Raw genomic sequence first — 16,190 nt, 5'->3', positions numbered from 1 at the left:
TATTATGGGGGACTGAGAAAAGGGACAATACAGACAATGCAAGATAAATTGTTACAATAATCTTGTAACTCAAGTCAGGAAAATATCTTACACCTGGGAACTCTGACAGCATGTTTTTCTCCTATGCAAATACAGTTAAGGTTTCTAAAAAATCTTTCAGGTTGACAGCATGATGTATTATTAGAAATTTGATTAGGAGGGAGCCATCCTCACTCAGAGGTAGAGAGGTTTCTGTGTATCAATCAGTTGGCAGGGTGTCTATTTGCCATTTGAAAATATTATGATCTGTTACTGCCAAACTAATTTTCTCTGTTTTGCTTTTCAGTACAGGATGGTAAAAGAAGCCCTTCATGAGCGTGCCAACCTGCTGGAAATTGCTCCCCATTTATCAGCCCCATTGCCTATTATGCTTCCAATTTACAAGTAAGCCTTTTGGTATCATCAGTATACTCTTTGCTTATCTGAGGCCAATAGAACAACCCAGTTTTAATGGCAGAAGTTCCTCAATGTGTATTTCTTAAAGTAGTTGTAATTAGTCCTAATCTTTAATCCTTTTAAAATATTTTCCTTTGTTGTATTTTAAAAAGTGTGACTTTTCCTAAGTTGCTCTCTGCCAACTCATCTCTGAGGGCTAGATCTTGAAGGCAAAGTGGCTTGTGTTCTGCTTTTATAATTAGTCCTTTTAAACTCCAGTTTCTGAGAGTACATAGAGGAACAACTGCATTTGCACTGGGAAATATAAGAGGGTCATTTGCAGGCTAAAATGCAGATCCAGGATGTATCCTGCTGCGAAATCTGAACTGACATATATCAACTCCAAACCCTAAGCCATTTTGTGTCATTTGAAATTTCTGAGTTAACCAAACCTGAAATTTGGTTTGTAGGTGTCAGATAATCGTAAATTATTAAACCCAATTTTCTGAATATTGTTAGAGCTATCCATCAAGTTGACTTAAACTGGAATACAGACAATATTAAATACAGGATTATGTAGCTCTGTTAGCTGCATGAGTGTTTTGTGGGGTCTAGAAACAGATTTTATAATTTTTGTCCATATTTTGTCATAGATGGCTTGAGACACCTTAAGCCAATGAGTCTCTACCCTGGGTGTACATTAGAGTCACTCTGGTCTTTGCCCTAGTCTAGTTCAATTGATCTCTAGGAACACAAGATCCAGGCAGTTATGTTTATTTTTGATGCTCCCTAGAAAGTCTCATATGCAGTCAGGTCCAGAACCACTGCCTTCGAGATGATTCATTTATGTATGTGATTCAGCTGAGCTGATCTCAGAACAGGAAGGCACTTCTCTTGTTTCTTATGCAGTACACTTGTAGATATACTTTGCTTTTCTTAATAAAAAGTGTCTTATAAAGTGACATTCTATAATGTTATACTCTGTTTATAAAGAAACCTTTTCCCCTCTTTATGCTGTAGGTGGTGGCAGTTACCATACTACTGGATAGGAATCAAGCTATATGATCTGGTTGCTGGAAGTAATTGCCTGAAAAGCAGTTATGTCCTCAGCAAATCAAGAGCCCTTGAGCATTTCCCAATGCTCCAGAAGGACAAACTGGTAGGAGCAATTGTCTACTATGATGGTACGTGATTTTTGTTTTTTCAGGATACTTTTCTCTCACTCCTGACCCTTACAGTGTATTCTTAATGAGATAGTTTTGCATACTAATTAATGCTAATATTACACAACACACAAACACACATGTGCACTCTGCACGTAGTGTTTTGCTTTTAATATCGCTCGATCTTGAATATTCCTTCGACTTTGAATCTCATGGTTGGCTTGGTCCGTTTTCCATCATTGTGCATTTTGGGTCCCACCTTCATGCCATTTAATTTGTTATATGTTTGCCAGTGAACGCTTGCCTTATGAATATATTATAATGTTGAAAGCAGCTGAGGATCTGTTAGGTTTTCTAGATGAAACCTCTATTTTCAAGGGGTTATAAGCCTAGGGAAAAATGCCTCTGGGCTGAAATGGACATGTTCATATTTTGCACAGGACACAATTCTTGAACATATAATTTATGTGAGGAAGGTAGACGAACATTGCATCTGTTAAACCAGTCCGTTGTTTTTTTTTTTTCTTCAGTCCCTCAGTTTTTAATGCTTCTTTTATTGTTATTAGATGTTTTCTAACAGTGACATTATCTAGTACCCATTTGCCTTGTGTTCAGTGTTCATTCATTGTGTTTGTGTATGTGTTAATAATACAGTTTTGTACACTTTTATTTGAAGGGACTAACCACTTAACGTAGCTCCAGATGAACCACAATACAACACACATCACAGGAAAAGCTGTTTGTGAAATTTTACTGTGGTTTTTAAGGGAGAATGGAATTGGAAAATAGCCCAGGAATTTCTGTTTATAAATAAATAGCTGGACACAGATAACTGTGCACATTCAAAAAGTCTTAGAAATTTTGTGGCACAAAGGACAGCTTAAGGGCCTATAGCGAAGTGAGTTGTTAAAATCCCACTATGTGATCTTACATATTTAGTGTTAGATATCTAAACTCTTAGTATGAAGAAATGTTTTGTTTTTTTCTTTTTTCAGGAGACTTTGATATTTATACTTCATAATACGGGATATCTTTTAGGCTACCCGCTTTGTTTCTCCTCAGCATTAGGTTTCTGAATCAGTTTAGCTATCTGTCAGGCTTTCATGTATGAATGCAAAATGTATACATGCAGATGGGGCAATGGGGACAAACTCAAGAAGGTATGTTAGGAGCAACAATATTAGAAAAATGTTAAGGGTCTTTGACAAACGTTAAAAGCCAGAAAATGCACAGTTTACAGTGCCTTGCAGCATCTAAACACCACAGGGGGGCACTTAACTACTTTTTTGGTGCCCCTGATTGAATCTCATGTTAAAGGACAATCTTAACTGAATTTTCTTTCCCTTCTTCAAACCCTTAACATTAATCCATTGTAGTTTGTTGGGTGATTACATTAAAGAGGTTTTTGGTGCAGGAGGAATCAGAAGGCATTCTGCAAATGGACCTCTACCCATCCTTCCATGGAAATGTTTGTGCCCTTTGCCTCTTAATTTTAATCCCTCCCATGCAAACTCTCTCAAGTACTTGGCCATTTTTTTTAACACATGATCTATTGAACACAAACTACTTTTATTTATTATTTTTATTTTTTAGCTTGTGCATATCTGAATCTCCTTGAGGGGAATATTAGTGAATGTCATATCCGAATTTGTGGTGTCCTGTCTTATGTTGGTTTGATAGTGTTATGAATTCTAGATTCTTATTGATTCTACATAGAGAAACCAAGGGAAATCTATGTCACATAATGCAGGAAAAACATTATCATATTAGAATCAGAGGAAGGAGGATTTCTTTAATCTACAATTGGCTTTTATAGCTTGTTACAGACTGCAAAATTATGAGTTTAGCAAAGATTACTGAAAAGTTTAAAAATTATTATTTAAAAGAATTTCAAATTGATATTTGAAAATTGATTGTGAAACCCAAGTCATGAAGAAGTAAAAATCATTCTAGTCACTGGAAATAGTTTCTTTTTTAATTTTGTTCTGAAATGATGTAGGTCCAACCATGTCATGCTTGAGGCAAGACAAAACAGCAATGTGAAACAATGTAGTTCTACAGTATCACAGCTGTATTCACAGGTAGGCAACTCTTGTTAAACCTAATGGTGTGAGGAGCAAATTAAATAACAACATGGAAATAAGGTAGAAAGGAGCATATAGAAAGGAATTAAATGTAATAAATGTGTGCTCAGAGAAAGAAAAGGATGACTTACTGTTTATCCAGAAAAATAGCATTATTATCCTGCTACCAAAGTACTTCAGAAAGGAAAAAAATACTTAAGCATATACCATTGCAGTTGAATTCTGAACACTGTAATTTATAAGATAAACCTTTCTTGGCAATAACAACAACATAACCATGCAGGAGACCCCAGTTCGATCCCTGGGTTGGGAAGATGCCCTGGAGAAGGGATAGGCTACCCACTCCTGTGATCTTGGGCTTCCCTGATGGCTCAGATAGTGAGGAATCTTCCTGCAGTGTGGGAGACCTGGGTCGATCCCTAGCTTGGGATCTCCTGGAGGAGGGCCTGGCAACCCACTCCAGTGTTCTTGTCTGGAGAATTGCCGTAGACGGAGGAGCCTGGTAGGCTACAGTCCACGGGATCCAAAGTGTCAGACGCAACTGAGTGACTAAGCACAGCACAGCACAGCATGCTGTATATTACATCCCCAGAACTTATTTATCTTGTTACTAGAAGTTTACATCTTTGACCACATACTTTTTTTTTTCACATGATTCATTTGTATGAAATGTCCTGATTAGTCATATTTACACAGATATGGAAACACTCTGGTTGCCAAGAAATAGGAAAGAGGGTAGGGTTTGAGCTTGATGGCTGTCGGGCAGAGAGTATCTCTTATTATTTTTTTAATTGGAATATAGTTGGTTTACAGTGTCATGTTAGTTTCAGGTGTAGAGCAAAGGGATTCTGTTAATGTGGTAATTACAGTGGCTATTCTGTGCTTGCCATATTTTGTTAATCTCTGAAAAACAAACTCACATATGAGGAGGAATAACTACCATCTTTTTTCAGTATGCCATGCTATGTGCAGTCGTGTCTGACTCTTTGCGACCTCACAGACGCAAAGATGGGCTTCCCTGATGGCAGATCTTTCAGTAAAATCCCTATGAAGTGAAAGTAGGAAGTGACATACCAGGTTATATTTTCGTTTTTATATTATGTTAGAGAAAACAATAGTCATCTCACTGGTTTTCTGCCTGAGACAAGTCTAGTGTTTTTACTCTGTCCCTCTTCCTGTCCTACCAGAGAGTGACCAGCTGTACCGGTCTGTGGCCATTACCACTGATCGTGGGTTTCCGTGTATACGTTGGTGACTGGTGGAACTCTTCCCACATCAGCAAGAAGTGTTTAAGGCACGACAGGCTCAGGTGACTTGGCAGGCTGTGAGGTTCTTGAGCCAGATGTGGATGGTTTGCCAGTTTCCTCAGAAACTCACTTGTCTTCCTCTGTAAACTTTGCTCTGCTTGGTCCTACAGATCTTTGCTGCCATCCTAGTTGAACTTCACTCATCCAATCCAGTACACAGAAAATGAGGTATAATTAAAAATCATTAAATATTTAAGACCATAAGATACCCCCATTAAGCTTCTGTAAGATGCAACTGGAGAACAAAATTACAGCTTTAAATCCTTCCTTCTGAGAGTCCAGGCAGTGACAAAGAGAGATATCTGTTATTTCATACTCGATGATGCCCTTAAGTATTCCTTATGCACATATGAAAATAGCAACCTACGAGAAATTACATTGGCTTTCCTAATGTAAATAAAAGTTGGTTACAGCCATGTTTCAAAGGGGGAATTGAAACCCAAGTTTCACTAGAATATTCATTTTTATTCCAACCTAAAACTCACAGCATACAAATAGATGAATTCAGCTTGTGAGAGAGCAAAGCCAATTTAATCTCTGGCTCCCCCGAGGTAAATGTAGTTCACGGTCCTGCCCCCACCCCAACCTCAGCTATAATCCCTGGCTCCTGGAGGTAAAAATGCACTGAAGTGAGGAAAATTCTGCAGCAGGATATAATGATCCAAAATGACAGGGACAATAATGACAATGAATTTCATGTCTCCCAGTCATGAGCTGGAGATGCTTGACTAGGCTGACTTATACAATTAAATTGTTACAGGTACAGCAGGAGATGCAGTTAGCCGTGTGCTTTGGGGAACGATGCCTCTGGCTAAAGGCATATTGTGGAATCCAGACTCTTTTGTTAGGAACAAACTATTATTCCTCTAGGCATGTACCCACAATTGTATACTTTAATAAAAGAAAGCCTGGGTTAAAGACAAGTCTTTTAAGGTGTTGATTTTATCTAGTTTGAAAGCTTTAAAAAAAGAAAAGAAAAATCAATTACCCAGTAACACAAAGGTGATCTTTTTTTTTGGTCTTGTGTTTTCATTTTTGTTTCATTTTGTTCTTGGAGCATAAGTCAGACCTAAAGATGGTGCCTTTAATCCTCATTTACATCATTTGCAAACACAGTTGTTGAACTATAATTGGGTGTTCTCTACTTTAAATCTTACAGATATATTGGTTTCTTCAGAACAGAAATAGATACAGTAGATAACCAAATAGTATGGATTTACAAATGAAATAGCCGTGCCATTATGCAAGTTTGTCTCTGTGCTTAGTACAGTTCTTGTGAGGTTGTTATGGTGATCCTAAAGTGGTTGTGTGAACCTCCTGGGTTGCACAAGACCTCGACTAGGGGTAAGGAAGAGTATTTTGGAAATTTTACTTAGACCTGTTTCTATCAAATTCCTTAGAAATGTCTTTTTTTACATATGGTTTAAATGGCTATTATACACACACACACACACACACACACATACAGTAGTACAAGTGTGTAATTTATGAATAAATGTCCATATTGGAGTTATATGTTGACATTTACTCTACCTCTGGAATACTAAACTTAATTTTTCTTTTTTGTACCACTGGGTTAGTAATTTGTCATCATTTTAAGTATAAATCGCAGAGAAACTCTTACATGTGGCAACCAGGAGATATGGACAAAAGTTTATTGCAGCACTGGGAATAACTTCAAAAAGCAAAATAATTCAAATATCTAGCAAGAGACAAATGAATAAGTAACTTATAGTGTATTCACATAGTGGAGTAAAACAGAGCATTGAAAGTGACTGAACTAAGCTAAGCTGAACAACAGGGATGAGTCTTAGAAAATATATGTTGAAGATGGTATGATAACTTGTCTTACAGTTGTAAGCAATCATACTTAAAGAATGCTTTCCAGACTGTCATGGTGGTCCATCGGTAAGTAACCCGCCTGCCAATACGGGAGATGTGGGTTCAATCCCTGAGTCAGGAAGATCCCCTGGAGGAGGAAATGGCAACCCGCTCACTCCAGTATCCTTGTCTGGGAAATCCTATGGACAGAGGGGCTTGGCAGGCTACAAGTCCATTGGGTCGCAGAGAGTCAGACACGACTGAACAACTAAACAAAGAAGTGCAATTGAAGCAGTCAGTACTATGAAAGTAGATGGCTTAAGTTTACAAACTTTATTGAGTTTTGAGCTGCACATCTATGAATTTAGTTTATAATGTGTTGCTCATGAAGTGTTTTGAGCCTCAAATAAATTAATAAATATAAATATAACTTTTTAAGTATAAAATTGTTTAAATTTTAATTGTTTTATTTGGGTCAATTTTATGCATATTGTATCAACCATCAAATTTCAGCTTTTCACAAAAATATTCTAAAGCAAAGCATCAATTCCACAAATGTCCCCATATATATCTATATATACATATTTAAAATTTGCAGATTCTTCCAGAAAATTTGCAAAGCATTCTTAGGAAAAAAGAAAATATTGTGCACACAAATATATTTTACATAAGTATATACCCGTTGACATTTAAGGGTTAAAGAACACTTTTTAAAAGAACTTACTCTAAAATTATCTACTTCTTAGATGTTGATTTAAAACCTACTAGTTTTAATATTTTCCCTGTCTATATGAAGTTTTACACTTAAATAAATTTAGTGAATAATTTTTATCTTGATTTCCTCCTGTCAGCTTTTCCATTGTATTTCTCTTCTTGTTTTTTGTGAGTTACATAAATGAAACTGACATTATTGCTCATATAGCAGTCATATATTTTGCCCTGCAATGCTGCCTTTTTGCTATTCAGTGTATCTGGATACCAACTAATGCTAAATGAAGTTTGACATGTACCCCTAAGAAACAAAACTTATAAATTGTGGCTTCAAAGGAAACCTTGAGTAAATAGGGCACATTTGTGTCTACCCAGGCTAACATCCAACATATGCTTTAGCTTCCTGATGGTGAGACAGAGCAAAATAGCCCCTAGGAAAGCTTGCAATTGTTTACTGCTCACTTGACCATCATGTATTAAATACCGTCATATATTAAATTTATTCTAATTAGTTTTTTTTTTGAAGAAAATCAAAAGCACACAAAAGTAGGTTTGATCAGGTGTAGCATACTGAGATAGTAATTCATTTCGAGATAGTAATTCATAACTCTGCATATAAAAGCTTAAAAACAATGCTAAAATTCACCAGTAGAAAGATATACTTCTGGTGGGATCACAGAAAGATAACTTCTCTCTCACACTCTGTTGCTCAGTTGAGCTTTTAAAAAAGATGCAGGATCAAAGATAAAAGCAAGTATATAAAAAATCTCCATTCCCTCTTTCCTCCAGTTTACTCTTTCATCCAAAAAATCTTTCTGAAGGTTCTATTTTCTAAGCACTGTGACTAGTATTAGATCCAAATGCATTAACGACAGAGTTCTGAGCTTACAGATTTTGAGAGGGCTCACTGCATATATTCCAAATATCGGGCCAAACATGTGGTCTTCACTACCAATAATGTTTTGCATTTGCATAGCAGAGTACGGTTTTCAAAACATTTTTTTCCCTATAAATTGTCTCAGTTGATCAAACTCAGCATATACTGGAATGGAGATCATGATTCCTATTTTCCAGGAGAAGTTCAGAATCAGAGTTAAATAGCTAGATCAATATTTTGGACATGCAGTAATGTGAAAATAATTTTTTTCCTTGGCTAAACATAAAGAACTTTACAAAAAGTTATAACATTATGTCTTCTTTCAGCTATCATTAGGTTTTAAGTCAGTTATATGCTTGAACAAAATGTAGCCAAGTAGTTGCATTTTTAACTAAAGGAAACTTTAGACATATGCAAAATAATGAGAGTAATAAAATGAACTTCTAGTTTCAACACATAAACTCATGGCCCAGCTTCGTCTATCCATCTGTTTGCTGCCCCCAGATAATAAATATTCATCCTTGGATATTTCAGTCTATAGCTTTAAAGTTAAGAATTTTCTTTAAAATATAGCCACACTTAAAATGTTTAATAGTAATTCCGTAAGATCAAATGTCTGATCATGATCCCATGTCACCTATAGTATCATAACCTTAATTGGCTCCCAATTGAAAAATAAACCTATAAAATAAACAAAATCCTAGTTAAGGTTTCTGTATATCAATTCATTCTTTTTAACTAATAGTTTCCCATCCCTTCCTTTGTTTCCTCATGGTTTTGTTTTAACAGTTCCCTTGTGTTTCCTGTACAATGGTTTTAGGCTTGTCCCATTAATCTGTTGCTGCAAAAGCTACAACACCCAAGCTTAGTGACTCAAAATATCAATGGACTCTCTCACAGTTTTGAGGATGGATGGGCTCGCCTGGGCGTTTCTCATTTGGGACCCCCCCCTATAAGCAGTGAGGTGCTGGCTGAGGCTGGAGTCTTCTGAAAGCTTTCTTACCTACATGTCTGGCTCCTGGGCTGAGAAGACTGGAATAGCTAGGGGCTGGTCCCATGTCTTTCTCTCATCATGGCTTTTCCACATGGCTGAGTTGGACTTCTATGTAGTCAGACTTCTTATGTGGTGGCTGGCTTACCCCAGTGAGAACGAAGAGACCGAGTCTTAAATGCAAGACTTCTGCCTTAGCCTTAGAAGTCGCACAGTGTCACTTCTACCATATTCTGTTAATTAAAGTGAATCACAGGGGCATCCCAGATTTAAGAGACTGGCTGTTGTTGTTTAGTCACTAGTTTGTGTCCAACTCTTTTGCAGCTGTATAGACTGTAGCCCACCAGGCTCCTCTGTCCGTGGTATTTCCCAGGTCCCAATACTGGAGTGGGTTGCCGTTTCCTTCTCCAGAGAATATTCCCAACCCGGGGATCGAACCCTTGTCTCCTGCTTGGCAGATGGATTCTTTACCACTGAGCCACCACAGTACAAGAAAAACAGGAAGCATAGTTTATTGGAGGTGGGGAGGTGGGACACATTTAGTGATTAGCTACAAGGAGGCTGGATCAAATTGTTTTGTCAAAAATAATTTTTAGGTGGTGGTGTGAATTTCCATCACTGGTCTTCTTGCCTCCTTTGTCATGATTATTTTCTAGATTGATTTCAGTATGTCATTAGAGGTTAGGGGGTTAAAATGGCACTTTCTAACTCTGCCATTCCAACTTCATTCATTAGTTAGAATAGTAATAATTTCCCAGTAGTAACTTTTTGGCTACCTTGAGATACGAGCCTATGGACTGTAGCCCACCTGGCTCCTCTCTGTCCATGGGATTCTCCAGGCAAGAATATTGGAGTGGGTTGCACTGCCCTCCTTTGGGCGATCTTCCCAACCCAAGGATCGAACTCACTTCTCTTATGTCTCCTGTATTGGCAGGTGATTCTTTACCATTAGTGCCACCTGGGAAGCCCTCTTAGACATAATTAATTATACTTAAATTCATGAGTACCTGACTTTATTTAATCTCATCAATCATACCTCCAGAAATTTTATTATTGAAACCAATTTAAGATTTTTGTTGTTGCAGTTTTGTTGTTTTTGTTGTCCTTAGAGTATATGCCAATGGGAATATATGAATTACTGTCTTTTAAAACTACTTTACATAGTTTCTATTGGTGTGGCTAAGCCATCAGCTTGATACAACAAATCATTTTAATTTTGCTTTCTATTTTTAGGGATTTCTCTTTTTAAAAATGTTCTTTTAAAAAAAATATGTAAGATACAGGGCTTCAAAGTCAAAATAGACACAAAAGCTATTCAAATAAGGCTAGCCTCTCTTCCTTCTCACCATTTCCTCATTTTCCTTAAAGATAACATTTTTAAAAATAGAATTTTGGCTTATCCTCTCATTGTGTGTATGTGTATGCATATGGGTATATATTATGTATGCTTTCATTTGCTTCTCCTCCCATTCCTTGGATAATAGTAATGCCTTTCTATTTTCATCTAATACAATGAATATTTCATTTCATGGTAGTATAAGGAGCCCCAAACTTTTGAAAAGGTGAATTTAAAAAGAATCCAGGAACCAAATTTCATGGAATTAAATATTATAGTCATGTTCACTGCTTAGATCAAAATATATGCATTAATACATACAGCGTTAGTCATCATCAATATTTTCAAGTTAGTTTTCTTTTTAAAAAAATATTATTTATTTATTTGGCTGTGGCGGCTTAGCTGCTGTGTGTGGGCTTCTCTCTAGTTGTGGAGTGCAGAGACCTATCCCAGATGTATCCCAGAGACTCTGCGATAGAACCACAGTCCCCTGCATTCAAAGGCAGGTTCCCGTCCTTAACCACTGGACCACCAGGGAAGTCCCAAATTATTTTTCTTTTTATAAGTGAAAATGAAATTTTGTTTCTTTGGACACCACAAAACAATGGCACATCCACTCTTTTTATCTGTATAGGGAGATTAAAATTAGGCTGTGAGTCTCAAATGCTTTTATTGTCATCCTCTGATTTGTTTAAGTTTGCTAAAACCTAGGAATCATCTGCTTGTGTTTAAAGCCAATCTTCAGACTAAATATTCATGTTAAGTACAGTCTTTTTAAATAGATGGACCTGTTTTATGCTAATACATGAAATTATACACTTCTTAGTAAAATTTTATTTTATATTCTTTATAGTAATGATGAATTAAAATTTTTAGACATGAAACTAATTAATTGTAGTTTATGGTTAAGACTTTCAATTTTTATTTTTATTTTCCGCTTTTGTTTTAGAGACCTTGGGAAAACACACTCCCAGGAAGTAGGAGCACTGTTTAAATGTGCCACGTATTGAAATTTAAAGTAACTATCCCCCAGTACGTTTGTCTCAAAGTAGTTCTCCTTCAGAGTTACGGTCTCTTAAATCATATTTGGAAAGAAATAATTACCATTGGAATGTGGGGAAATAAATAGGAAATAAAAAAAGCCAGAGTAATTGATCTTTAGAACTGTTTTTTCTTACTACTTTATTGTATGACAGTGTCTACTGGCACTGTCTATTGGCAGAGTCCCCAGGTGCCCACTGATCTATGCACTCTAGCGTGTTTTCTAGAATTCTTTCAAGGAGATTAAGAGTCTTTGTCCAGATAAATGCTCAGGAAAAGGAAGAAAGAGAGAAAAAAAATAGTCAAATCAATATTTAGCTGTTCACACAACACACAGTGGCTTTCTTAGTGTAATGGAAGGCCAGGCTGGTATCTACCCTCACAAGAAATAGCAGTAATAAAAACATCACTTCACTTAAAAAGGCCCTATGGCAGTTGCAACTAGAAATTCTACAACCAAGCCCTGCTAATATAATATAGAAAACTGAAAAAAAGTCATTCTCATAAATGAAACTAACACCTTGGTAGATTATATTCTCTGGCGCCAAATAGACCACTATTTTAGAATGTGAATTTCAAACTGGTTTCATTATTACTATTAATACTTACTCATATCACTCTTCATATTAGTAAAATGCTCCTTAGATCATTATATCCATCCACAGAAAATATGAACCATATAACCATTTACTTAAAAAAAAAAACCCTCAGCTTTGCACATTAAATACACACACACACACACACACACACACAACTGACTTCCCACACGGTTTGTATAACTGCTGCTTTTCTACTATTGAAAGCCAAAGAGATAGTCTTGCATTCACTGAAAAAGTATTACCAGTGTGGTAATTTACTGTCTTTTCAGAAGAATAAGGCTTTGATGAGAAAATGGTCAGAGAACATAGGGGTTAGATGAACAACTATCAGGTTAAGAACAAATCAAATAACTTGTATGTAATGTCTTTATGTCAAAGATGATTAATATATAGCTGAATTAACTTGGGATAGGTAACTCTGAAGTCTCTTAGTATACCAGGAACCTCCTATTTTCCAGGTGTTTTAAATTCTTCTCATTTTTAACCTGAGAAGTAAAATAATGAGTGGGCTTAGGAATTCATGCCATTTTACTTTTCCTTATGGAGAACAAACTGACTGAAAGACAGCCATGGAGAGGCTCCAGAGAGTTCTCTCTGCCTCTCTCTCAATAATCTTTTGTATGCAAAGTGTTGTACCTCAGTAGCTACTCAGATCTATTTTTGGCAAAAGAAAGGGTGTAAATACATTATTATTTAAAAAAGTAATCTGAATACAGTCAGAATTTACAAATCAGACAAATTCACTACTCCCATTTTCTTAAGGGAATAATATAAACCCAAATTATCTTTTTCAATAGTTGCCTCTTCAAAAAATATTTTAAAAAAATAAATAACAGTACATGGAGTTACAAGAAATATATTTTGTGTAGAGCAAGATTAATATATATTTTTATCTCTTCCCTCTAGCTTCTCTTTGAATATTTCTTTTCTCATCTCTTTTGGGCAAAACTCATGTCTTCATGATCCTTCAATATGAATAAAGAGGGAAAGCCATTCAATTATGTCTATTTTTTTAAGTAGCAAAAGATCCTATTTAAAAGGAACCAAGTGTAAACATGATTAATACAAACACAATGAAACATACAATTTAGAGTAATATTTAAGTATATAAACACCTGTGCGTGTGTGTGTGCTAAGTTGCTTCAGTCATGTTCAACTCTTTGCATCCCTATGGACTGTAGCCCTCCATGCCTCTCTGTCCATGGGATTCTATGGGGCAAAAATGAGTGGGTTGCCATGCCCTCTTCCAAGGGATCTTCCTGACCCGGAGATCGAACCCACAATATAAGTACCTGCTGCTGCTGCTGCTGCTGCTGCTAAGGCGCTTCAGTCGTGTCCGACTCTGTGCGACCCCATAGACGGCAGCCCACCAGGCTCCCCCGTCCCTGGGATTCTCCAGGCAAGAACACTGGAGTGGGTTGCCAGTTCCTTCTACAATGCATGAAGGTGAAAAGTGAAAGTGAAGTCGCTCAGTCGTGTCCGACTCTGTGCGACCCCATAGACGGCAGCCCACCAGGCTCCTCTGTCCCTGGGATTCTCCAGGCAAGAATACTGGAGTGGGTTGCCATTTCCTTCTCTAGGTGCAGTTAAATACTTCATTTGCTGAAGTTTAATTATTTTAATTTGCTTCCTTTGCTGTTTAATGTAACTTAGGTTCTTTTCTTCTGTCATCCTCCTCAAATGTGAATAGCATTAATTCACTCCATACATTTTGATTTAGACTTTTGGCTGAAACTTAGGGCTTTTCTGGTGGCTCAGATGGTGAAGAATGTGCCTGCAGTGTGAGAGACCCAGGTTTGATCCCTGGGTTGGGAAGATCCTTTGGAGAAGGGAATGGCAACCCACTCCAGTATTCTTGCCTGGAGAATTCATGGACAGAGGAGCCTGGCAGGCTACCAGGTTGCAGAGAGTCAGACACAACCGAGCGACTTTGACTTCAGTCACTCACTGAAACTTATCCTCCTCCCTTTTTGTATCTTCAAGCCTTTGATTGCATCTGAGTTCCTGGGAAGGCCTTATGTGTGCTGGGTGGCTGTCCATGACACCCCCTTTCCCACAGCTGTCCTCCACTATCAGATTTTGAGTAGGTGGTCTTCCCTCACCATGTGCACTTTTCGAGCTACAAATCTCAAACTATTTCCTCCTCTGAATTCTGTTTGAATTTCACACATACTGAACTTGAAATTTCTGAGAAACCACAAGGGCCTGATCCTGTCAGCTCTTATTGAAATCATTCTTCTGGCTGTAACAGCAGTTACAAAATAGAGAGCAGTGCCACCCGGAAACAAGGTGAAACCAAGTCGCAGGAATTTGAAGCAGAACCAACAAAGTGACAGGAACATAGAAGGCTACTGAGTAGGAGAGAGCTGGGGAGAAGAAAAATTCCCTAATTTCCACCTCTACTATCTGATTTAATATAAAAATTGTGCCTTGCTAGGATTGGGCAGAGGCATGTGTTAAAACATGGGGTCATAAATGTTTTCCTAACTCACGAGAGACACATAGCACTTAGTGTAGGGTAGTCAGTCCGTGTGAGAAGATCTCTGTCAGCATGTGAGGCCTGAAGTCAGCCTTTGGGATGGTTAAGTTACCCCAGACCGTTAAAGCCATCCCCTACCTCCACAGGAGGGGACGTTTCCAACGGCAGGAGGAAGCAGTGGCCACTGAAGCACTGAGTGCCTCTCTCCTGTCCAGTGGCTTGTGACCACTCCCATTGCTTTTAGGTTTCCTTATGTCCAGAATCCTTGTGTCCAAAATAAAACAGGAGTCCTCCAGAAAATTCTGTACCATTGTAGCACTGAGGACCCCTTGGATCCACCTGGGCAGTCTCTGTATGTACATTTGATTAATTTATGAAAGGGAAACTGGGAAAAGTCTTGTTTTCCCTCATCAATGTGTGAGCTGTCAGAGCTTCTGAAGAAATGTTGGAAAATGGCTTAAAAAGCAGTAGTTGAATTTTCACTTCATGTTTCTTCTGCTGAAGCTTTGCCTCCCAAAACTTTAGGGCTTGTTGACCAGCCTACATTTCACCTCCCACCTTTGAGTCCATCCAGGAATCTGATTCCGTCAGCAGGGCTTCCAGTCTGCTTTATCACTCTTAGTAGGTTTTGATAAATCTTCTTCCGAGAAGTTTGTAAGAAGTCCCAAGATGTGAAAAAACAGAAAACAATTTCCATGTAAACACTGGTGAGCTTCCTAATTCCTGATTCTTGGAAAGAAGTTGACTGGATGTTGACATGTGTTACTTTGGAGTTGAAGTGTGTCTGTTATAGGTCTAGGCCTATGCTGTGTTATTGCCATGTCTGTGTAGACTGTAAAAATGTGTATCAGCACTTTCTAAGATTTTCTTTTCTTCAATTCTGACTTTCTTCATCAGGATTGGCCTTAATGTATTATTAGTCTTGGGATATTTGGAAGGACTGAAAAGAAAGCATTTGTATGGCAAGTTGAAATAAAGTGTTGATTCATACTTTTCTAGTTAGAATAGTATTCTTAGTTTTGTTTTGTTTTTTTTTTCTGTGACTAGCAATTTAATTTATTTATGTGTCTATTTTTATTGTTGTTTACTTGCTAAGTCATGTCTGACTCTTTTGCGACCCCATGCCTGCCCTGCCCCTCTGCCCATGGGATTTTCCAGGGAAGAACACTGGAGTGGGTAGCCATTTCCTTCTCCAGGGGATCTTCCCAACCCAAGGATCGAACCCGGTGTCCAGTGCAGGCGGGATCTTTACCACTGAGCTACCAGGGAAGCCCTGTGTGTCTATTCCGAGCCACATATTAGCACCATGTAAAAACCAGGCAATTTGATAGATCCTGGAGATACACAGAATAACACAAAATGTTTCT

General features: G+C 37.6%; 1 protein-coding gene across 5 annotated transcripts in view; it reads left to right on the top strand.

The window, feature by feature from the left end:
* Positions 1-16,190, top strand: part of GPD2 (glycerol-3-phosphate dehydrogenase 2) — a 224,478-nt gene that overhangs the window by 157,224 nt on the left and 51,064 nt on the right. For all 5 annotated transcript variants that reach the window (XM_043894645.1, XM_043894644.1, XM_043894647.1 and 2 more), the window contains 2 exons: positions 326-423; positions 1,435-1,598. In XM_043894645.1, the coding sequence (XP_043750580.1) occupies positions 326-423; positions 1,435-1,598 (262 nt within the window). The remainder of the gene's footprint in view (positions 1-325; positions 424-1,434; positions 1,599-16,190) is intronic.

This window comes from Cervus elaphus, chromosome 33 (assembly GCF_910594005.1).
Source record: "Cervus elaphus chromosome 33, mCerEla1.1, whole genome shotgun sequence".
NCBI classification, from domain to species: domain Eukaryota; kingdom Metazoa; phylum Chordata; class Mammalia; order Artiodactyla; family Cervidae; genus Cervus; species Cervus elaphus.
Note: the sequence above shows the minus strand (reverse complement) of the source record. Positions and strands in the feature narration are given on the sequence as shown.